The 24,529-nt window shown below is 46.1% G+C and overlaps 1 protein-coding gene across 1 annotated transcript in view; it reads right to left on the bottom strand.

Moving 5' to 3' along the window:
* Window positions 1–16,031, bottom strand: part of DMBT1 (deleted in malignant brain tumors 1) — a 73,218-nt gene extending 57,187 nt beyond the window's left edge. Inside the window, 4 exon segments of the mRNA XM_078346702.1 lie at window positions 4,276–4,305; window positions 5,368–5,679; window positions 7,779–7,844; window positions 15,954–16,031. Of these exon segments, the coding sequence (XP_078202828.1) occupies window positions 4,276–4,305; window positions 5,368–5,679; window positions 7,779–7,844; window positions 15,954–16,014 (469 nt within the window). The 5' untranslated portion in view covers window positions 16,015–16,031.
* Between the last annotated feature and the right edge of the window lie 8,498 nt (window positions 16,032–24,529).

Here is a 24,529-nt window from a genome sequence, read left to right as displayed (position 1 = left end):
ATATGGATCCATTAGATCCTTTTATAAATCCAAGATTCATTATTGGCATCTGACTTCACTTTTCCTATATCTTGAAACATTTTACTATTTTATGATCCAAGAAATTATTGCGTCGTTATTTATCAATTATTATACTGTAAGAAAAGGGTAGAATGGTGGCACTGCCTAGAAGGAAGAAGAAATAGTGATATAAGTCATCATTCTTCCGTGCCCAAAGTATTGTGTTTTCTTTCAAGAAGTATGTTTTTTTAAAGATTGGAGACACTGTCTTCATAGTCTGCTTTTAGCTTTCATTGAATGCAGTTAAGAATTCAAATTTCTTCATTATCTTCTAGTGATGGCAAAGAGAAGGAAATTAACAAAGGAAGATGTTTTGCAATCGTTAGATGAACCTGAAGAGGAATATAAAGAGACAAGACGCAGCCCTCCAGACACTAACAGTGGTAGAACTGATGTACGACAGAAATCTCAGACTATGAGTCTTCAGATGATGATATCCTAGATGAATTTCTCAAATTCAAGAATCCAGGAGTCAATGATGTAATTCCAAGGTAAAATATGCTCATACCCACTTCGACAGGGATTTCATCACATGATATTTTGCAGCAAGAACCTGGACCATCTTATTTTGCTAAAAAAGACATGTGGTAGTATTCTTTTGTCTTTCGTGATGTTTATATACCAACATCTATGCGATACAAAAAGGTCTGCTATGTTTAAATTCTTATTAACATTTCTAATATAGTTTCTTTCATTATTCCTTTTCTTTTTGCTTCCTGGCAAAAGGGGGATTAGGCACTTGACCAAAGTATCAGATCATTATTTTATTTTTAGAGACAGAGTCTTGCTCTATTACCCAGGCTGGATTCAAATTCCCAGGTTCAAGCAATCCTCCTGCCTCCAGCGCTGGAGTAGCTGGTACTACAGGCATGTGCCACCACACCCAGCTTCTCAGATTCTTTGTAAATGTGGGTCCTGAGAGCATGACAATCATGGTTCAGAAATTTGAATTTCTCCAACAGAACCAACAGACCAGTGACAGGATTCGCTGTGTATGTCAGAGAACTGCTTCACCTGCCTCAATAGCCTGAATGTGAGGTCCACAACGGGCTTCCCCAGCTGCCCTGCTTCATATTGATGGCTTAGGAAGGGGGCCGCTGAAACCATGTGACTACGCACCCCTGATAAGGAAGCAACTCGAAATAGAAACCAGAACATTCTTTCAACAGAGATAGCAAACTAGGGAACATCTGTACCAGAACATCCCCACCTCATTTTTCACATGCCACCCCTGCTCCCACACTCAAGGATACGCTGACAGACGTGCCTGAGAGATCCTGCCATTCAAAACTCTGCCATTGAAACAGTCTACATGACACCATGCAATTCCCACTGCCAGGCCCTGGGTATCCTGCTTAATTTCATGGCAGTCAAACTCATCCAACTCAGAAACTCGGAGCTCCGGGGCCTTGACAAGGCTCATCTATAGCACGGAACAGAAAATTGAAGTTGTTTCTGGTTCTGCTACGTCCACACATTTTGAATAGACCCTTCTGCACATGTTGAGACCAACTTATAGCCTTCCAGGAATAGACCACATAGCTGTAGATGACTCCAGCTGCCATTGTGGGAATGGTAGTAAATTACCTATAGGGGGATAACTCCAGCTGCCATTGTGGGAATGGTAGTAAATTACCTATAGTGGGATAACTCCAGCTGCCATTGTGGGAATGGTAGTAAATTACCTATAGGGGAAGCTCCCACTTGTTTTTTTTTTTCCAGGAAATGGTGACAGGCTGATGTCTATCACTGGGGATCAGTGTCCAACATAGCTAAGCCATCAGAATGGCCCAACCAGAAGGCACCAAGAGATCTGTCAAGGTATTTCCCAAAGACATAAGCATTTTCTAAGAGATCTGGTGTCTTTCCATTTGAATTCTGTCACTGCCACCAATCTCATGTTGAGAAACATATCTGTTGTGTATTTACTGCTGAGGAAGAGCTTGAGGAAAAAAAAAAAAAAAGAATAGGCAAGGTATCATCAAGCTAGCCCATGTCTACCAAGTAGGCTACTCCAACGATGGTGGGAGAGAGGTCCAAGGGGAGGAGCACTATGGGAAGAGAACCTAAGTAAACGTTCATTTTAACTTACTGTGAAGTCTTACTGTGTCTTCACAGTTCCTTGAAGATAATACCATTTTTATACATGTTACCTCTTTTAACCTTCCCGCAAACCCTGCCATCTGCACTTACAGATGAGAAACTGAGGCACAGACATTTAGAGAGTAGGTAAGGACACAGAGACTGTGACGTCCCTGTCCACCATCTTCCCCTGTACTCCCTCCTGCAAAACCACTGTCTGCTACCGACCCACTCCTGTGGTTCTTGCTGATGAAAGGAAGGTGGTCCACACCGACCTACTTTCCACGGCCCACCAAAGGTGGGTCTTCAATGGGAAGTCACCCAGCAGCCTTGACCAAAGCTCCACATTGTTTTTCTATTGACTTTGCAGCACTATTCAAGATAAGACCATTTTGATCCTCGCAGTTTTCATCTTTAAGGAGGTGGTAAGCCCTTACCCTTCATCCATCACAAGCACACAGGTTATCTCACACTCCTAGGCGCTATCTTTCCTGCTCTATAGTCTGCATCTGTCTCAGCATGGTTTAAGGATTTTGTGGATGGGAGCCTCATGTGAGCCCTTGCCATGGAGGCTCACTGTCCCCAAGTAAATAAAGACAGCCGAGGGGATGGTGTGGAGGAAGTGGAGGATGCCACAAAGTGGATGTGGCGATGGACTGTTCATTGCTCAATGTGTCAGTTTAAGACATGACCAAGAATGAGCTCTCCAGAGATTTCCTCATTGACCATGTCTGCAGGCTTACCCCTGCCCTCTTTCTCCAGATTTAGACAAGGACCTAAAAAGCAAATAAGAACCGAAACTGACAGCAGCTGTGCACGCACCTGCTCTTTACCCCTTTATCCCCAAAGACCAATATTTTCCTGCCACCAAAGTCAAGCACCACCTTCCAAACTTCACTGATCAAAAGTCTTTTTTCCTAGGCTTCAGCAAACGTATCAAGAACACAGAGAAATGGGACTTCGGGAGAGCCTCCCATCAGAGCACCACCCTGACTAGACAGCACATTAAGGCGGCTGAGCAGGGAGAACATATGGCTTCTGGGGGATGGTGGCTACAGTCAGTCTAAGTCTGTGTCTGTTTCTTTCAAGTTTCTGACAACAGTGCCAGCGGGTAAGAGGCAAACACTCTTCTTCCCCACTCTGCCTGCTACTCCTGCACCTGTTCCAGACCTCAGCTCCCTGCACCTTCCTCAGGGTCTCTCTCCCGATGGGCTGCTCACACCTCTCCTGCCATGCACTCTGGCTCCAGCGCTTTTCACAATTGTCATTGTGCCTGTGTGATCAGTTGATGCGTCATCCCTGAAGGCAGGGGACATGTTCCCAAACTGTGGGCTCTCCTGCTTAGAAGGCTCCTAGGAGGACTGGGGTTCTCCAGATGATGTGGCAAGGATGTTAAGGCTATTTTGAGAGGTCAATGATAAAAGGTCAATGATAGCAACCTGCTTATGAAAAAGTCTTTAATATCAACAAGTCAGACTTAGGATGCAGCAAGAACTGCTGGGAAATGTTAAAAATTTAAATTCACTTGACAACAATAAATTAAAATAGGCAGCATTTAAAGGACAGGCACACACACACGCGCACACGCACACACACACACACACACTTCTGTCACTTTCTTTGTAACTTCTGACCAAAGTAGTGCTCCCAAAATTACACTGCAAACACCAAAGTTTAATCTGTATTGGGCCATGCAGGATGGTTTCTCAAACTGTGGTCTGCAAACCACCCTCGTGTGTGATTTTGCAAAACTGAGGATTCTTGAGCCTCACCTCAGGCCCTCCAAATAAGGGTCTCTAGAGGGAGGAAGAGGAATTCCAAAGACCTATTCAAACAAATACTCTAGTTGATTCTGACATGCATGATGTTTAAGGGTAAGACAAAATAAAATTCACACACACACACACACACACACACACACACAACTGTATAACCATGTGGTCCATTCATGCTGTACTAAAATAAGTTTCTATTGCCTTTGTATTTCAAGAAGGGACACAAATCATAGTTTTATGGAGTCCTTATGCCATTCATTAAAGCTCAGAAAACCAGCATTTATTCTTAAGATATAAATAACTATATAGGATTAAAAAATGATAAACTAATACAGGATATTCTTTTCAATGTACTTACTACGTGTTGTGAGATGATCTGATTCAGCGGCTGAAAAGAAATAAAAGAAAAATCAGACACATGTATTTCACCCACAGGAATCCTGAGCAAAACACACACCTTTGAACGAATACAGTGGGCCGTGAGGTAGAGCTGTGGCAGCTACACGTGAACCACCATCAACAGATCTATAGTCTGTTCTGGAAATGGAATCCAAACGGGTAACAATTTCATGAGTCTTCAGCGTACCCAAGGCAAAATGCTAAACTAGCCCCTGGAAATGTGGTGATTAAAAAAAAGGTTCTCAATATCTTAAAAATAGGTTTAGTAAAATGCTCAGTAATAACTTATACATTTGCTCCTGTATATTTCCTGCTGAAGATAATTTGTTATTTTACTAAAATACAATTAACCCTTCATCATGGTAGAAAAGCAAATTAGGCTTGTGCACAAATGTGGGGCTCACTGCTTTTCCTATTTCTTTGAAAAAAAATTAGCCCATCCAGCTTGTATTTATGGGCCTGAGGAGTTGAGTTTGAGAGTTTTGAATTAATTTGCTAGCTTTCAACGAACTGAATGAAATTGCTTAAAGTGTAGATTAGCAATTACTTGCATATAAATTCAAAAAAGTCAAGTGATGTGTTGACAAAAACCAGGGGAGAGGAAAATGCCTTTTTTTCCCATAAAATGACAGAGAGAATCATTTATCGAGAATGACTACCTCTCTTAAGGTTAGTGGGAGAATTAAAGGAGAAAATGTAGATGAAATTCTTATCCTACTAACTGGCACATGGTCAGCACACCACAGTATTAGGTACTAGAGTAATATCAGCGATGATGATGACTGATTGCACGATTTCTACCACTCGCTGTTTTAAGCATTTCACGTATATCACGTCATTTGGTCTTTATGGCAACTCATGCTGGAAAAGTTTTTCCTCCTGGCTTATAGAGATGTAAACTGAAGCCCTTAGAGGTAAAATAGCTTGCCCAAGATGATAGTATTATTTCCATTTGCCTTTTAGAGAAACAGAGACTTAGGGAGGAATAGGTATAATTGCTATGGTTACTCTGCCCTGTGCTACACATTTGCATTATCTCTTGGAGGCCCACCTGAGCAGATGACACCAGCGTCTTCATTGTGGCCACAGTTATGGGAGAGCCAGCCGTTGTGGGGGCAGCTCCACAGGTAGGACTCATATCCTGAGCAGCGCATGTCATCCAGGACTATCGGCCCTGAGCCTTGGCCAAACCGGGCATTTCCTGGGGCGGATACAGCCCAGCCACAGCCAAGCTGCCTGCAGACCACATTGGCATCATTGGTGTCCCAGTAGTCATCACACACGGTGCCCCAGGAACCCTGGTACCGGATCTCCACCCGGCCCTTACACCGGTCACCTCCATTCACCAGCCTCAGGGCCAAATCTAGAGGAGAGGGAGATACAGAGATTTCACTTCTCTGTGCCTTGCCCTACACTGTGAGCAAAGACCCCAAAAAGACCTGACCGCTGAAACCCAGATTCCTCAGTGTGTTTTCCTGTTTGAAATTAAGCTCAACTTTCCTGACTCTTCAGTAGAGTTTACCCAACCTTGTGTCTTGAGGGGGCCTGCGTGGCATCATTAATTTCAGGTCCCACCGTGCTTCTGGCCTGACCTCTCAAGGCACGTTCCAATTGTGGCACCTGTCCTGCCCACGGCAACTCCTTCTCTCACAAATGGAAGTGCCCCACGTGAGCACAGCACTGTGTTGGGAATTATTCCAGACGCGCTACCTTCAGAAAACAAAGCAGGCTGCCAGGTGTCACTGGGAGAGCGAGGCTTGCTTCTAAGGTGCCTGTAACCCTGCACTTTATACTTCCACACTCCTGACACCTCTTTTCCTCCCTCCCTCATGCCCCAAGGTGCCAATTTTGAAAGCCTAATCATGGCAGATGATTTGGGGCATTTGCTAACGTGGGAACCTCAGATCTTGTACCAGAGCTTTACACGTATCATCTTAGCTAATTCTCAACTCTACCCCATGGAGAAACTGAGGCTCAAGAAGGTTACCCACTTGCTAGTCAACTGACTCACAAGTGACAGGACAGGGCATATCCTTAGGCCGTTGCTCTTAATCATTTCATGCTTCTGCCTCCTGCTATATATTTTTTTAATATTTGAAACATTTGACCCAACTCATGTCCTATGCTTTTGCACAAACAGGCACTCATATACCCACATAGGACTCTAATAAGATGAAGAAATACTGAGTAGAGGTAGTTACCATTTGAAGTACTAACTGGAGCAGAGTTTTTTTCTGTTGTAAATTTTAGAAAAGAAGAGAGGCTGGGCGCGGTGACTCAAGCCTGTAATCCCAGCACTTTGGGAGGCCGAGGTGGGTGGATCACGAGGTCAACAGATCGAGACCATCCTGGTCAACATGGTGAAACCCCGTCTCTACTAAAAATACAAAACATTAGCTGGGCACAGTGGCGCATGCCTGTAATCCCAGCTACTCAGGAGGCTGAGGCAGAATTGCCTGAACCCAGGAGGCGGAGGTTGCGGTGAGCCGAGATCGCGCCATTGCACTCCAGCCTGGGTAACAAGAGCGAAACTCCGTCTCAAAAAAAAAAAAAAAAAAAAAAAGAAAGAAAGAAGAGAAGAGAAAAAAATAAGGGATTATATATGTCCAAAAGTCCTCAGTTAGATGCTGCTGTACTCATGTGCCTCTGCTGCCCTGGTGACTGGGTGCAACCTCCCTGGACACCCAGTGGGGCAGACTGGGGGCAAAGATCAGAGGCAGGAGGTATGCATAGGTGTGGGGGGGGCGGGGATGGAGGCCCAGGGCCTGTCAGCTAGAAGGAGGAAAGGGCTGAAGGGCCCAATCCTGGCAACCCCACCAAAGGAAGTTCTTCCTGCCCTATGTCTAAACCCTAGCAACGCCTGGAGGCAGCGGCTCACCTGCCCTATGTCTAAACCCTAGCAATGCCTGGAGGCAGCGGCTCACCTGCCCTATGTCTAAACCCTAGCAATGCCTGGAGGCAGTGGCTCACCTGCCCTATGTCTAAACCCTAGCAACGCCTGGAGGCAGCGGCTCACATGTGTAATCTCAGCACTTTGGAGTCCAAGGCTGGAGGATCACTTGAGCCTAGGAGCTGCAGATCAGCTTGGCAACATGGAGAGACCTTGTCTCTACAAAGACTTAAAATAAACGAGCCAGGCATAGAGGTATGGACCTGTGGTCCCAGCTACTCCAGAGGCTGAGGAGGAAGGCTTGAGCCTGGAAGGTTGAGAATACAGTGAGCCATGTCAGGGCCACTGCACTCCATCCTGGACGACAGAACAAGACCCTGTCTCAAATTACATATGTACGTGTGTGTGTGTGTGTGTGTGTGTGTGTGTGTGTGTGTGTTTACACACATACATACATATATATTTTTTAAAAACAAAGCCCAGCAGAATGTTCTGCAGCAGGCCCTGCTGATTCCTTGGGGTGGCCTTGGGCACCACAACCCCCCAGCCCCAGAGCTTAGATACAGCGTTACCAGTTATCATGGGAGTCGTCTGTAAACCACCTTCTGTGGCGTCTATCACTGTTACTGTTGCTGAACCTGCAAAGCAAAAAGGCCAAGTGAGAGGTCATCTGAAAACAAGAGTTAGATCTGACACCCTTCCTAATTCAAGCAGGAGAGGGGGGTAACACCACATTTTAGTTCGGGGTTCACTGGGTTTGTCACTTGTTTATTAATTCAATCATTGAATATGGGATAATCTCTGATTGCACCATGAAGGACTAAAAGTCAGGGAGAAAAGAAGAAATTTATCCTAAAAAGTAAGTCTCAGTCCTCCAGAGCTCACAGGCCACTTGGGCAGACACAACTTGGTGCCTGATCATTTTTATTTGGCCTAATAGGGGCCCAGAGTAGAGGAGAAGTGGAAACCTCAGAGGGAGAAACTCACAGGGCCTCTCGCAGCAGGAACTATCCAGAGAGAAGTGGATATTTGGCAGGCATGATGGCTCATGTCTGTAATCCCAGCACTTTGGGAGGCTGAGGCAGGCAGATCACAAGGTCAGGAGTTCGAGACCAGCCTGACCAACATGGTGAAACCCCATTCTACTAAAAATACAAAAATTAGCTGGGCATGGTGGCACGTGCCTGTAATCCCAGCTACTCAGGAGGCTGAGGCAGGAGAATCTCTTGGACCTGGGAGGTGGAGGTTGCAATAAACTGAAACTGCACCATTGCACTCCAGCCTGGGTGACAGAGCAAGACTCCATCTCAAAAAAATAAAAATAAAAAAGAGAGGAGTGGATATTTCACATAGACTTGGATGGAGACATAAACACGTGTCAACAGAAAATGGGGTGAAAGTAGAATTACCATATAAAATATAAAACATCCAGTTATATTTGAATGTCATATAAATAAGAAATACTTCTTAAATATAAGTATGTACCAAATATTGCATGGGACACACTTACACTAAAAAATATATATATAAACTAACACCATAAAAACTCTAGAAGAAAACCTAGGCAAAACCATCTAGGACATAGGCATAGGCAAGGACTTCATGACTAAAACACCAAAAGCAATGGCAACAAAAGCCAAAATAGACAAATGGAATCTGATTAAACTCCAAAGCTTCTGTACAGCAAAAAAAACCATCAATAGCGTGAACCAGCAACCAACAGAATGGGAAAAAAATTCTGCAATCTACCCAACTAACAAAGGGCTAATATCCAGAATCTACAAAGAACTAAAACAGATTTACAATTAAAAAAAACAACCCATTCAAAAGTGGGTGATGGATATGAACAGACACTTCTCAAAAGGACATTTATAAGGTCAACAAACATATGAAAAAATGCTCATCCTCACTGGTCAGTAGAGAAATGCAAATCAAAACCACATTGAGATACCATCTCACACCAGTTAGAATGGCGATCATTAAAAAATCTGGAGACAACAGATGCTGAAGAGGATGTGGAGAAATAGGAACACTTTTACACTGTTGGTGGGAGTGTAAATTAGTTCAACCATTTGGAAGACAGTGTGGCACTTCCTCAAGGACCTAAAAATAGAAATTCCATTTGACCCAGCAATCCCATTACTGGGAATATATCCAAAGGATTATAAATAGTTCTATTATAAAGACACATGTACACATATGTTCATTACAGCACTGTTTACAATAACAAAGACCTGGAACCAACCCAAATGCCCATCGATGATAGACTGGACAGGGAAAATGTGGCACACATACACCATGGAATAATATGCAGCCATAAAAAACAATGAGTTCGTGTCCTTTGTAGGGACATGGATGAACCTGGAAATCATCATTCTCAGCAAACTGACATAAGAACAGAAAATCAAACATCGCATGTTGTCACTCATAGGTGGGTGTTAAACAATGAGAAAACATGGACACAGGGAGGGGAGCATCACACACTGGGGTCTGTTGGGGAGAACAGGGGAGGAACAGTGGAGCTAGGGAGGTTAGGAAGTGATAAAAAAAAAAAGAAAAAAAATATTTTATATCTGAAATTCACATTTCAGTGGGTGTCCCATATTTTTATTTGAGGAATCTGGTAACTCTGGATAAAAGGTACCCCAGAGGCAACAGCAGGCAGGAAACTCTCTTCACTAACCTTCAGTTAAACCCCAGCCAGGTCAACTGAAGCTCTCCATCCTCTGTAACCCACTGAGCATGAGTGTGGGTGAGCCAAGCACACTTCACACACCTGGCAGGTTCCACTCCAATCGACCGCATTGTGTGGTCATCTAGAGTCAAATGTGAATCCCAAACCTATTTGTGCCAGTGGTACTTGGCATGACATTAACCTAAATATGGAATAAATTAGTGAAATATGAGTACAAAAAGAAAGATGTCTTTCTACAAAGATAAGGCAGAATGCTTTGGAAAGACTGAATAAATTAAGTTGCTAAAAAGCACCAGGTGGGCGCATCCCACCTGCAGGCTTACCCACCTGATGTTTTTTTTAGCAACTTATTCAGTAGAAGAAAGATATATATATATTTTTTTAAAGTAGATGAAAGGTATATAAAACAATAGAACTTTTGCACTTTTATTTGCTTTGCAAATGCTTTTAATTTCAGGTTCCTCTTTAGAGAAACCAAAATTAGAAATAACAGATGATGCATAATGGGTGTGGTTTATGCCAGAAAAATACTGCAGGACTACTGAAGATCCCTGCAGAGAGAGAGGCCGACATCAACAAATTAGAGAATCAGTGTATGTATTATATATTTTAAGTTAAAACAAAATATCTAAAGTATATGTATCATATTTTCTGATTTCCCATTGTAAACAACTTTTTTGAGTAATCGACCAACTACCTGTCTCAGTCACGTTAGAAAAGAGTTCTTCTAGGGAAATGATTCCAAACTGGGTCCCATGCAGCATCATCCAGCACCTGGAAACTTGTTGAAAATGTGAAGCCTTAGCCTCACCCAGACTTACAAAGTCAAGAACTGTGGAGGTGGCACTCCACGCTGTATTTTCAGAAGCACTCCCGTGATTCTAACACACACTAAGCTTCAAAAGTGCTGTTCTGCAGCGTATATAAGGGGAACAGTAGCCGCAATGTCATTAGGGTGGTAAGGGAGAATTCATTTACAACCACATACTGAGCTGCAGCTATACTAGATGCTCTTCCGCCAGGCAGGAAGAATATTGAGATTATATGACACCTCCACTGCCCTTTGGAGTTAGGCTGTAGTGGGTGAGACGTACAGGTAAGCAATTAGTAGCCATAGCAAACATACAGGTAAGCAAGCAGAGCATAGCAAACTAAGGGCTCCAATGGAGGGATGTTCAGGAGCCTGGCAGCAGGTCACATGTGATTGATCCTCAAGTCAGACAATCACTGAGCTATACCAGGCAGGATGGACAGAAGGGAGCCAGGCAGAGGCGAAGGTCCAAATTAAAATTAGCACTAGGAAGTAGAGACACCAAGCATGAATAAACTGCTCCTTCGAAACAAGCTCCTAAGAATAAAACTACAAACTATGCAAAACTTCTTGAGCGCCTCCTGGCAGACAGAGAAGAACCAGGTTTCCGGATGGAAACACTGAGCGTAGAAATGTTGACCGTTCGACACTAATTCATAGGTTTCATATCATTTTTACCAAAGGGTTTTTCTTTGTTTGACTAGTTCTTTCGAAAAATAATTCTATAGTTCCTCAGGACAGATAAATAGGTTAAAAATAACTGATAAATTCTTGAAAAATAAAAAATACTGACAGGGCAGGGTATTAGGAAGATGGAAATGGGGATGGGAGAACCTGTGTTCCCCATGGACTTGGGAAGAAGATGACCAGGGTTCAAGTTCTACCTCTGCCATGTATTTTTTCTCTGAACACAGGTAAGTCAGGCGACCTCACTGGTCTTCATTTCCTCATTTGTAAAAGGGTGATTATGCTACTTTATAAGGTTATTGTGAAGAAAAAGTCAGAAAACCTAAGTCAAATGTTTAGTACTGTGTTTGCCACGTAACAGCACTCAAAAAAGTATTTGCTCAAAATTAATAAAATAAAGTGAGATAAAGTAAATTATAGCTATAAAAATTAAAATCTAGGCTGGGCACAGTGGCTCACACCTGTAATCCCAGCACTTTGGGAGGCCAAGGTGGGTGGATCACAAGGTCAAATGTCAAGACCATCCTGGTCAACGTGGTGAAACCCCGTCTCTATTAAAAATACAAAAAATTAGCTGGGCACGGTGGTGCGTGCCTGTAATCCCAGCTACTCAGGAGGCTGAGGCAGGAGAATTGCCTGAACCCAGGAGGCGGAGGTTGCGGTGAGCCAAGATCACGCCATTGCACTCCAGCCTGGGTAACGAGCGAGACTCCGTCTCAAAAAAAAAAAAATTAAAATCTAGAAAAAAACCTGTCAGATATTTCCCTCACACCAGAAAGCAAAATAATTTTCAGAACTAAATAGCTATTTTTTAAATGCACAAAAATAAGAATAGTTACATTTTATCTGATTCCTGTTAGAAATTTCTAGATTTAAAAATCAATAGAAGAAATTAGCCAGGCGTGGTGGCTCATGCCTGTAATCCTAGCACTTTAGGAGGCTGAGGCAGGTGGATCACCTGACCTCAGGAGTTCAAAACCAGCCTGGCCAACATGGTGATATCCCATCTCTACTAAAAATACAAAAATTAGCCAGGCGTGGTGGTGGGCACCTGTAGTCCCAGATACTCAGGAGGCTGAGGCAGGAGAATTGCTTGAACCCAGGAGGCAGATGTTGCAGTGAATCAAGATCACGCCACTTGCTCTGGGCAACAGAGCAAGACTCTGTCTCAAAAAAAAAAAAAATTAATAGAAGAAATCAAAAAGAAAAACAGCAGTACATTTAATTACACAAAAATATAAAATGTGTGTGCAGAAAAAAATCAAATTCAAAATTAAAAGGCAAACCACAAACTGGGAAAATATTTGTCATCAATATAATCCTAAAGTGTAAGTACCCAAAATACAGAGTTTAGATCATCAATAAAGACGACACTAACTTTAACGAAATTTGGACACAGGACATAAACAGATGATTCAAAGTAAAGGAGTACAAATGGCTTAAAAATGTTCACTCTCACTATAAGCTAAGTGCGAAGTTAACTGACTGTGCCATTTTTCCATCCAGCAGTTCAGCCAAGACTTTTGAACAGTAACTTCAGAGCTGGTGAAAGTGCAGAAATTGCTACTCACGTTTTTTACTGGTAGGAGTAAGAATTGGCACATTTCTGGAAAATGATTTGTTTTATTTATTTATTTATTTTGAGACATAGTCTCACTCTGTCACCCAGGCCGGAGTGCAGTGGCACAATCTCGGCTCACGGCAACGTCTACCTCCTGGGTTCAAGTGCTTCTTGAAACAAACAAACACTGGTACCTTCCTACTAAGTTGACTCCAGGTTTTATTTGGATTTCACCAGTTTTCCATTTCTGTTCCAGGACCTAATCCAAGAGCTCGCATTACATTTCAGAAGCTGCATTTGGATAAAACATTAGGAAACATGTCTAGAGTAGTAACACTAAATAGTTCTGAGGCTCTGTCCACCTGCCAGACAGACACTGCATAGGTTAGAACATAACCCCCACATATAAATGAGTAAACTGAGGCTCTCAGAGTCTCCATGTGGGCAAGTGGCAGAGCAGGGGCATTTCTGGGGCCAGCAGTGGGTACCACAGCACAAACCTGGGCAGACCGAGTTTTTCTCAAGAGTTTGCATGAAGACCAGAGCTGACAGGTGCCTGCAACCTCGGTACTTCCAGCGCAAAGCTCTGTGGCCAGGCTCCAAACACTGAGTTAGATGCTGTGGTTCAGTTCATCACCTCAGCTCCTTGCAAGGAGCAGCAAGGGCCAGTGGCCAGAGCTGCCAACTGATTGCCAGTGAACTTTCATCCAGATTCAAGCCCTAACCCAGCCATTCACCAGTAATGTCTTTGGACAAGCCAATAACTGTTCTGAGCCTCAGGTTCCCCATCTGAAAAGTGGAAATAATTGTTCCTAACCTCAGGGATGTTAGCAAATTTAAATAAGAGAACACAGGTCCACTTCAGAGAGGATTAATTCCCACCTCTGAGTGGCAAATACAGACACACGTGTGCATGCCTGTCCATATGCACACACATAACATCATGGGCAAACTACAAATTTCCTCCACCAAAGAGCACTGCTGCCTGTTTTTCCTTTGTCAATAAAGACAGGACAATTCACTCCCGGTCTATAGTGGCTGAAGTGAATTCCATGTCACAATTCAGAGACAATCTGGAGGGTGAACTCCGTACTGATGAGAGCTGGGGCTCAGGATGTGGCCTCCCAATTTCAGATGCTTCTGATGAAGGCAGGATGAGGATGCTCAGTCTCCACTCCCCTGGGGTCCTGGGCCTGGTGGCCTCCAGCCCCTCCACACCATGCACACACTGTGTGCACATGCTGGTCACAGGGCGTGGGCCTGCTCCCTACCACCCGGGTGTGAGAGCTGGGTCTGGGGGTGCTGCTTTCATGAAAGCAACCTCCCAAATGAATCTTAATCTTCATAGCTTTCCCCACTGAGCCCAAGGGGAGAATGAGAGTTCTGGAAATTATCTGAAAATTAGGTGATTTTTACCCTGTCTCCTGAAATTCATGAATCTAGCAAAAGGTGACACAAAAGAAAAAACATGGCAGTAGGAAAGATAAAAGAGAAGAAGGAAGAAAGAAATGAATAGGCTGGGCGTGGTGGCTCACGCCTGTAATCCCAGCACTTTGGGAGGCCGAGGCGGGTGGATAACGAGGTCAGGAGATCGAGACCATCCTGGTCAACATGGTGAAACCCCACCTCCACTAAAAACACAGAAAAATTGGCTGGGCATGGTGGCACGTGCCTGTAGTCCCAGCTACTCAGGAGGCTGAGGCAGGAGAATTGCCTGAACCCAGGAGGCGGAGGTTGCGGTGAGCCGAGATCGCGCCATTGCACTCCAGCCTGGGTAACAAGAGCGAAACTCTGTCTCAAAAAAAAAAGAAATGAATAAAGGGAGGGAGAGAAACAAAAAGGGAAAGAAGGAAGGTAGAAAGAAAGTAGAAACAGAGGGAGAAAAAGAGAGAAGTAGGAAGGGAAGGTGATAATAGCTGCCCAATAGCTGAAGAGAGAGACAGAGACAGAGAGAGAGAGAAAGGTGATTCTACCTGCTCAATAAACAGAGACAGAGACAGCGAGAGAAACAGAGATGGGGAGGAGGGAGGGAGGAAAGGTACTAACTGCCTGATAGATGAAAGAGACAGGAAGACGCAGTGATCAGGGCAGGGAGAGAAAGGCAGAGACAGAAACAGAGGGAGAAGGAGGGAGAAAAGGTGATATCTGCCAAAAGATGGGAGAAGAGGAGAAACACAGAGAGACAGACAGAAACAGAGAGAGAAGAGAAAATGTAGCAATAACTACATGGTAGATAAGAAAGAAAATACACACACAGAGAGAGACACAGGCAGAGAGAGACAGAGAGAGAGACAAATAGGCAAACTGAGAATCACTTGTTCCCTTCGTATCTCTGCAAAGTGCCATTGAGATGCAGCAATCAGAGTGCTTTGCCGATGACTCTCACATCTATCATCTGACACTCTAAGAGCCTACAGCTATGCTTGAGTGACTGGGCTTCAAGTGTTTGTTTAAAGCTGGGCATGACACACAAACTTGGAATTCCAAGACAAACTTGGGATCTTAATGATCTTGTCTGTGTTCAGTTACTTGACCTGATTTTGCTCAGCAAATATTAGCCATCAAGCCCAGACACACTTGTAGAAAGAAGCCACATAAAGGGCATTTACAGTGGGAATCTTTTCTGCCCATTTTCATCGTGCACAAATTGTGTGCTTAACCAATTGCTGCAAAGTTTGAGAGCCTCTTAAGAGTACACATTTACCTTTCCTGAATTTCAGGGATTTTTCTAAGACCAATCAATCATTCCTTTAGTTGAATGACTTACTGAAAACGCTGACAGAATGATTGGCTTTTTCTAACTACAACCATTTACGTTTCTCATCCAGAAACAAAACAAAAAAGAGCCATTCCTCTCGAACACCTGCAAACAATTACAATCATCAGCAAAGGACTACCCACTCTTTGATATAAAACTTCCCTTGGTAGATAACATTTGCCATGACTGGGTCTGCAGGAGTGAAATTGATGAATATAATAATTAAACATAATACCTGTAGGTAGAACTTGTCCCCACAAAAGACATATTTCAAGGATGACTGTGGAAATCCCCATTTTGCTGGGTTCTTCTCAATTGAAGAGAAAATCCTTGACATTTATAGGTCCCTATCCAAAAGGAGGTGTGCCCTCTGGGGTGGTATATCTACTGCTGCTATAAATCAATATAAAGGAAGTGAGGGCTTTCGGTAACAGTCGATGGCTAATCTGTGGGAGAAACCTAGGCGTGTTTGATCGATTGTCATATGAACAATTTGGCTGTCGTCCAACTGCAAATGCAGTGACATCAGTGAACAATTTCCAACTTCCTTCTAGGTGAACCTCGAAGGCTCTCAAGTGTTTCCTGAATACAGGCTTGATTTTCATCCTGGAGAGTTCAAGTAAACCTGTGGGAACCTTGGGGCAGAGCAGGATGTGGGCTGCTCGGCAAATACAGGACACGGTGCCAAAGGGGAAAGCATCTCTTTGGGATGGTTTTTCCTGGCAGGACATTCTCTCATTGGCCCCTGTGCAGTGCGTGCAACCTCACCTTGGAAGAACAAGGATGACGTGAGCGAGGATGTGACTGGAGAGAAGCCATGAGGGAAGATTCCGTGGAGACCATGGGTCCATAGCAGCTTTGGCCACAGTCTTCTGGGTCTCACACTAATTCCACAACAGGAAACACATGAGGTCATGAGAAACACATGACCTCAAACTAAACCACCTCCAGCCATTTCACAGTTTTGATTTCTTGTCCTTGACATGCACATTGTATGATGCTCGGAGCTTGGCAAACCCACAAAACCTGCCCCTCACCTCCACCTACCTTGCACACAATCCCCCTCCTGGGGCTTACTAGGTAAATATCACTTCAGTCTTTGTAATGCTCAGAAGTCATCACCAGACTCTGAAAACCCACTCCCTATCCCCACCACTCTACTGAGAAGGTTGCCTGACAGTGATTTTTTTTTTTTTTTTTTGAGACAGAGTTTCACTCTTGTTACCCAGGCTGGAGTGCAATGGCACGATCTCGGCTCACCGCAAACTCTGCCTCCTGGGTTCGGGCAATTCTCCTGCCTCAGCCTCCTGAGTAGCTGGGATTACAGGCACGCGCCACCATGCCCAGCTAATTTTTTATATGTTTAATAGAGATGGGGTTTCACCATGTTGACCAGGATGGTCTCGAGCTCTTGATCTCGCGATCCACCCGCCTCGGCCTCCCAGACATTGATTTTTGAACCAAGACACTTTTGATGGCCAGTAACTGTTGGTTGAAAGCAGACAGCTTTCCAGGACTTGCCTCTGTTTTCCTAACCTGGATGAGCTGTGCCCTGTTCCTCAGCTGGGAGGCTGAGGCCATCAAATGACACTTGGCTTCTTTGCCATGCACTGTTCATCTGTGCTGTATTCTAGAAGGGTACCATGAACCCATGTCCTGTGTCAGCCACCAGTCAGAATTTAGGGCTGGAGGTCTGCCTTTGGCTTCATCCAGATGAAAGTTACATTCAGTCCTTGATTCCCTTTTTCATCCTACAACTCTTCTTACTGCTTCCAGGCGCCTCTTCTCCCCTTGAGGAGAACAGGCACACAGAATAGGCTCACTGTGTTTCATCCTCCCACTGTCAGCTCAGCAGCTGATAAGCCCTGGGTGATGAGAGAACAGGGTTACTCATCTACTAGGGAATGCCCAAGACCAGACACATGCTGAGTTCCTCTTAGAAGGGAGGATCCCTTGCTTCCTGGGGTGTTGGGCTAATGATTATGCAGCTGGGTCTAGGATCCTCAGGGTGTCAACCAATTAGCACTGCCTGCCATAAGCACAGCAGGGAAAAATGATGGTAAGAATACTAAATATCTGTGAACAAGAAGGGGGAAAAGTGTCCTTCCTAGACAAAAGCAGACTGCCTGGTGACAATTTAACAGGGGGTAGCAAGTATTAGTACAAGCTGCTATGAGAACATAAAGAAAAGCATCTAAATAGGCTGGCAGAGGCTGCTCTCAGAGCTAGAAGACTGGATGAGGGACAGGAGAGATTCCCCCGGCTGTGCAGGAACAGCCTTCTTGAGAACTGTGTGTGATTTTTGGAACTGCCCAATCTCCCTGTTTTTGTCATTTGGTGACCGCACGCTTTGCCCACGGTGCTTAGCAGCAAAGATCCTAAGACAACAAGGGCTTGTGAGCTTTCTGTTCAGGAGATACCGGGAAGAAGGAAGGGGCGAAGCCTAGCTGTCATTTCAAAGCCAAGCCAGGTGGGCATCCCAGGCAGGAAGTGGGTGACGTCAGTGGAAGAGGATGGATGTGGTGGTCCTGGGCGGGTGGACAGAAGGCAATAGGACTGAGGGCCACCTGCCAACACCCTGTCGGTCCTCGGGCTTCACCGTCAGGTGCCCCATCTTGTCCCGAGGCCATTTTGTGGCTCGTAAGACACCATTTAGAGAGGTCTTTCTTGGATGAAGAGGAAGGTTTAGGGGTACAACCCCCTCCAGCAGCAGCCCCTCCCAGAGGACCCTCATCTTCCCCTGCCTACTGGCTAGAAGCACGGTGTGGAAGACCACAGCCACAAAGTTCCATTTTATTCACCACAAAACTGCCATGAAGAGCAAAAGAGAGCAAGAGAAGCCCATTGAAGCTCGGAGACTTGGCACCCAGGCCCCATTTGCAAAGCACCTTCCCCAGGCAATTTCAAGCCAGTGGCACCCCACAGCACTCTCCAGGAGGTGGGACCGAGCCCCTAAACCCCAGCACCGGAGGCCTGGTCTTCATGGGGAAGAGCCTCCTACAGCGGTCATATGTGACTTTTTTTTTTTTTTTGACAGAGTGAGACTCTGTCACCAGGCTGCAGTGCAGTGGCACTATCTTGGCTCACTGCAACCTCCACCTCCCAGGTTCAAGTGATTCCCCTGCCTCAGCCTCCTGAGTAGCTGGAAACACAGGTGTGTACCACCATGTCCAGCTAATTTTTATATTTTTACTAGAGACAGGGTTTCACCACGTTATCCAGGATGGTCTTGATTTCCTGGCCTCATGATCCGCCTGCCTCAGCCTCCCAAAGTGCTGGGATTACAGACATGAGCCACCACACCCAGCCATATGTGGCATTTTTTAAAGCTGCAGAATCCTTTCCTAAATTGGAATTCATGGGGTAGCCCCAAAACATAAAACAGGCCAGTGAAAGGGTCCTGACTGTGGTCAGGGTTTCCCCTTCCAGGACCCTCCCCTACGGCCATCTGCCAACAGAACTGAGGATTCCTGTGGGAGGCCAAGTCCTCCCTTCATTAGACAGGGCATCGAGAGGGCCAGCAGGGATCCTGGGGCTGTCAGGCACACACCCCTACCTGAAGCTGAGCTGGGGTCCCAGGCAGATTCCCCAGAACATCCCACTGTTCTCCTTCTTCGAAAGATTCTTTCTCCTCACAGACCAGTGCCCTGGGAAGCCAGAGGAAGATGGAGAGCAGGGAGTCAGCCCAGGGTTCCTCCCACCTCCCACCTCTGAGGGGTCTCTGATTTCTGAGCCAAGAGGCCTGTGACCTGACAGACAGACCAGGGGGACAGAAGAATGGGAGCCTTGCAGGAAGGTTCGGGGCTATAGCACCTTCAGGCAGCTGCCATTTGGCTTCCAGCCTCTGCATCCCGTAATCTCTGTGACCAGGGCTCCACTTCAGGTGTCAGTCTGACCCCAAACTCTAATTTTTCCCTCACTGAGTAACACACCTAATTGTCGGTCATTGTTACCCTTCTAACAGTCTTTTGACGTTGAATGTCTGATATTTATAATGTTCATTTTTGTTGCTCAGAGTAGTCGTCTTCCCAAACAGTTATAAGGGCACTCCTTCCTACCCTCCTTCACTCACTCTGGGTCACCCCCCCACCACCCCACAACTCCCTGCTGTGCTTTGAGGACCAGAGTCCCGTTGTCTCCTGCTTTACCTCTGTAATCCCAGTGCCCCAGGCAGAAAGAGCAGATGCTCGGTAGGCATTGGCTTTGGAGGTGAGTGTTGTGAGCAGCTCACCCCTGCTGTCCAGGGGTCCCTGGAAAGAAGCCTGTGGTTCAGCGGGGCTGGTGATGAGCCAGTTCTCCTTCACCATTCAGCCTCCAGCTGGGGCCAATGAGGTCCAGAGAGAGGAAATGACACACAGTGCTGAGACCACATCTAGAACAGCACTCACAGCAGATGCCGCCTCCCATCTGAAGGACAGATGAGCTCCATGTTCATCAGGATGCCATCCAACTGCGGAATCTTCCAGCAACAAACAGCCCTCTAGGGACCCCTGGCACACAGAAATCCCATTGTATGCCTCCCATCTTGCTCAGAGTAAGGCTGAAAGCACTCCCATGGTTGATAAGGCCCTGCATGAGATACCCCTTCCTCTCTCTCCCCGTCTCCCACTCTAACCATCATCCAGCCCCAGGGCCTTTGCACTTGCTGCTCCCTCTGTCTGAAGACTTTTTCCCCAAATGGCTGGAGACTCACTCCTTCCCTCATCCAGAGGTTTTCTAACATGCAACTCCTCCATGCAGCCCTACCGACTGGCCCTCCCCAGCACTCCCTAACACTCGCCCCCTCTCCCCACAGCACTCCTCACCATCCAGCCTTCTTCTATTTTACTTCTTTATTCTTTTGCCTATCTGCTCCCACTAAAATGCAAGCCATACAAGGTGGGATTTTTGTCTGTTTTATCCATTGTTGCATATTCAGAACCTAGAACAATGCTTCATACAAATAGTAGATGCTCAGGAAATATCTGCAGCTGGGCCGGGCGCAGTGGCTCACGCCTGTAATCCCAGCACTTTGGGAGGCCAAGGTGGGTGGATCACTTGAGGTCAGGTGTTTGAGACCCACCTGGCCAATATGGCAAATCCTGTCTCTACTAAAAATGCTAAAAATTAGCTAGGTGTGGTGGCACATGCCTGCAGCCCCAGCTACTCAGGAGGCTGAGGCAGAGGACTCTCTTGAACCCGAGAGGCAAGGGTTGCAGTGAGCCGAGATCACACCACTGCACTCCAGCCTGGGCAACAGAGTGAGACTCCATCTCAAAAAGAAAAATATAGATATATCTGCAGACTGAATTGAAACAGTGAGCATGGGCAGATCTGGAAAAGGAGGACCAGGCCCCTCTGCACAGATGGTTCTAGTGAGTTCTGCATTTGCTGAAGGATAATGTTGTTTATTCATCTGTTCATTCAGCAAATACATGCTGATGCCTCTAATGTACCAGACAGTGTTCTAGGGAGTGGGGCTGCAGCCTGATGCCAGATGGACATGCTCCCTGTCCTCACAGCGAGGCGACACAGACAACAGACAAGAAATCAGTCAGGAGGGAGAAGGGTTTCAGATTGTGGTAAGAATTATGGATGAAATGAGCAAGGTGATGGTGTAGAGAGTAGCTGTGGTAGGGAAGAGGATTTGGATAGCATCACATTAACTCACTAACTGCTCCTGGTATGAGAAATCTAAGGCTCAGAGAGGTTAAGTAACTTACTCAAAGTCACACACCCAGAAACTGGCAGAGCCAGAGCTTAAACCGAAGTCTGACCCCATAGCCTGGTATTTTTCCAAAAGATGCTGAATCTTTCCCCTTCCCACCAAAAATCTGTTTCCAGTCAAATGGTGTGTTTGAGTCCCCTCCACCAAAGGACATCTGGCTATTCAGAACCATTCGAAGGAATGTGTAGAGAAGGAAAACTGGCTCTGAGGTCATCAGGAAGAGTACAGACTTTTTGACACAAGCCCTGCAAAAGGTGGTAAGTGGCCTATTCCCAAAAGAGTGAAGGGAGAATACATTTAAAAGCAACACTAGATCTACACTGACCTGGTGAGAATCACAAAGGCAACTAGCAGTTTAGCGGAGGCTTACAGCCAAGGCGGAAATAAAAGGAGATTGAAGCTGTGACCCCTACCCCCGGGCCCTCTGTGCTACCCTCATTTCTCTTTCTCTTCCCCACTGCAGATCCTAAGAGCCGTTCAGCTTCGCCAGCAATCGGCTTCCTCCTGCAGTTATTTTGTAACTCTCTTCTGTTAAGCCACTCGAGGTTGGTAAAGTACAGTGTGCTGACTCTCCAAGGGAGTTACTGTAACTGAGCAGAAAACCCCTGGTTACAGGTTCAAGGACAAAGTAAGCAAATCATGAGCCAGGGGCAGCCGTTTCTGGCAGGGCAGCATCACTGAGCCTTAGCCTTTCAGAGTTGGTTCAGCCCAGGGTGATCAGGTTCCAGGAAACCCAGGTACACCAATTGTACTCACCAACACTAACTGGTAAACCAGGGGGCCAATTCATTCATTTCCAATAGGGTGTATACTTTGGCTCCAGAATTAGTCTGCTTGAGGGACAAAATTATATATCAATAGTTTGCTTGGGAAGCAAAGAATGAGGACAAGGAAACTGGATGGTATTCAAAAGCAACTATTATGAAGATAATAAAACCTGGTCATCATCCTTCCTGCATGAAGAACTGTGCTGGGCACCTCTAAATGCTTGTCAGCATGACTGTCCCCTGCTAAATCCCAGACATGAAGCTCTGGTACGTAAGAGACATGGGAGACTCTTAAAAAGGCCATCTCCAAGCCAGGGCACCCATGATCTTAGGCTGCAGCCAATTCGATTCATTTCATAATTATTTGTGTTCAAGTTGCTTTAGAAGGGTGGCATTTGTTGGTCTTTTTGTTGAATTAAGAGACTTTAATTCAGTGCCTAAAGGCTCAGTGCCTTTAGAGGAAGTCTTGTGGTTCAAAGGGGGCTGAGCATGGTCAACATCTACGTAAAGGACGTTCCCCTTCAACACTTTTACCCATGACTTGGAAAGAACATAGAGGGAGGGATGAATAGGAAGCCAGAGATACCACCACTATGCAGGCTAGTCTAGGAAGACAGAAGTGAGTCCCCAGCAGACATGAGCAAGTGGATCTCAAACCTAGCAGACAACTGTGCAGTTCCTGAATGGTGGGGACAGTGGGGACAGTGGGGACAGTGGGGTGGCTTTTACTGAGTCGTGTGAAAACAGTTGCAGGGTTACAGTTGACTGGAATCGCCCGGAAGTCCAGTAGAATAAGGATGCCATGAAAAGCAGATGGATTGGGCTGGGTGCAGTGGCTCAGGCCTGCAATCCCAGCACTTTGGGAGGCTGAGGCAGGCAGATCACCTGAGGCCAGGAGTTCGAGACCAGCGCCTGGCCAACATGGTGAAACCTAGTCTCTACTAAAAGCACAAAAATTAGTCAGGCGTAGTGGTGGTAGCCTGTAATCCCAGCTACTTGGGTGGCTGAGGCAGGAGAATTGCTCGAACCCGGGAGGTGGAGGTTGCAGCTAGCCAAAATTGTACCATTGCACTCCAGCCTGGGCAGCAGAGAGAGACCTCCCCCTGGGGGGGAAAAAAAGGCAGATGGATCTAAGGGCATTTTAATTGTTGCCTGAACCCCTGAACCACTTCCATCTGAACGGACTAGATCACATCTCAAGTATCAGCACAGTTGCTGCCAGTCAGTCCATGCACGAGACCACTGCTTCTCAAAGAGCAGGCCCCAGACCACCAGCTCAGCATCACCTAAGAACTTGCTAGAACTGCGAAGTCTGAGGCTGCAGAGTGGGCCCCAGCAATCTGTGTTTTAACCAGCCTTCCAGGGGATTCTGAGGCTTACACAACACCGAGAACATCTGCATAAGGAACACTGGTCTGTATGCTAGGCCAGCTCCACCTCCAGGCACATGCAGGGGTGTAAGTCATGGCCCCCACACTCCAGGGATGAAGCAGAGCCAGTGGCCGTGGGGAAGGAGGAGAGTTCAGAGATAAGAACTATAGTCAGAAACATGAGCTGGGGCTGAATGGATATTAGGGGAAGGGGACAAAGGAGGCCAAGGAGCCCAGAATAACCCCCAGGTCTGATTGGAGTATTGCCACCAGGTATGGATGCCACCACGTAAGACAGGGAACCCACAGGGAGGGGTGGGCTCTGGGGATAGTGAGTGCATTCCAGGCTCTGCTGCAGCCCCACTCTCCCTCCCCCTACCCTGTGGGCTCCAGCTACTCCCACTGACCCCAGCCCCCTCCACCCAGTGCCTGCTTCCTGTCCATCCTTCAACTATTCACTGGTCGTCTCCACCTAAATGAAATCTTAACCTGCACACCAAGGGCATTTAGCTCTGGAGAGAGTAGGACAGGGCCCTGACCTAAGATACATAAAAGGACTAACAGGAGCCCAGCAGCCGCATGAGCTGGCCACAAATAAGAGGGGCCCACGCCCGCTCAACTCTGGGGTCTTCGGCAGCCACACTCAGCCCCATGGGTTAGGGTGAAGAACACAGTGCCAGGTGATTCCAGGGGTCTGGAAGGCGGGCAAACAGAGCGTCATGGATGTGATATCGGGGCTGGGAAATGGTTGTAAGAGAACCAGGGAATTGGGATGTAGCTTCAACACGAGCTGTGTGGCCACCATCAGGGCAGGGAGGGCTGGGGCCCCGAGCCAAGTGGAGACTGGCACATCAGGACACAGTCCTGGAAGTTGCTATGGTTAGGGTGCGGCCATGGGTCTAAGGAGCCAAAGGGGAATAAAGACAAGGCCCCTGGGCACAGCAGCTGGAGAGATCCCTAAAAATCA

This window comes from Callithrix jacchus, chromosome 12 (assembly GCF_049354715.1).
Source record: "Callithrix jacchus isolate 240 chromosome 12, calJac240_pri, whole genome shotgun sequence".
Classification (NCBI taxonomy): Eukaryota; Metazoa; Chordata; class Mammalia; order Primates; family Cebidae; genus Callithrix; species Callithrix jacchus.
The sequence above is the reverse complement of the archived record's forward strand: the minus strand, read 5'-3'. Positions and strand labels throughout refer to the sequence as shown.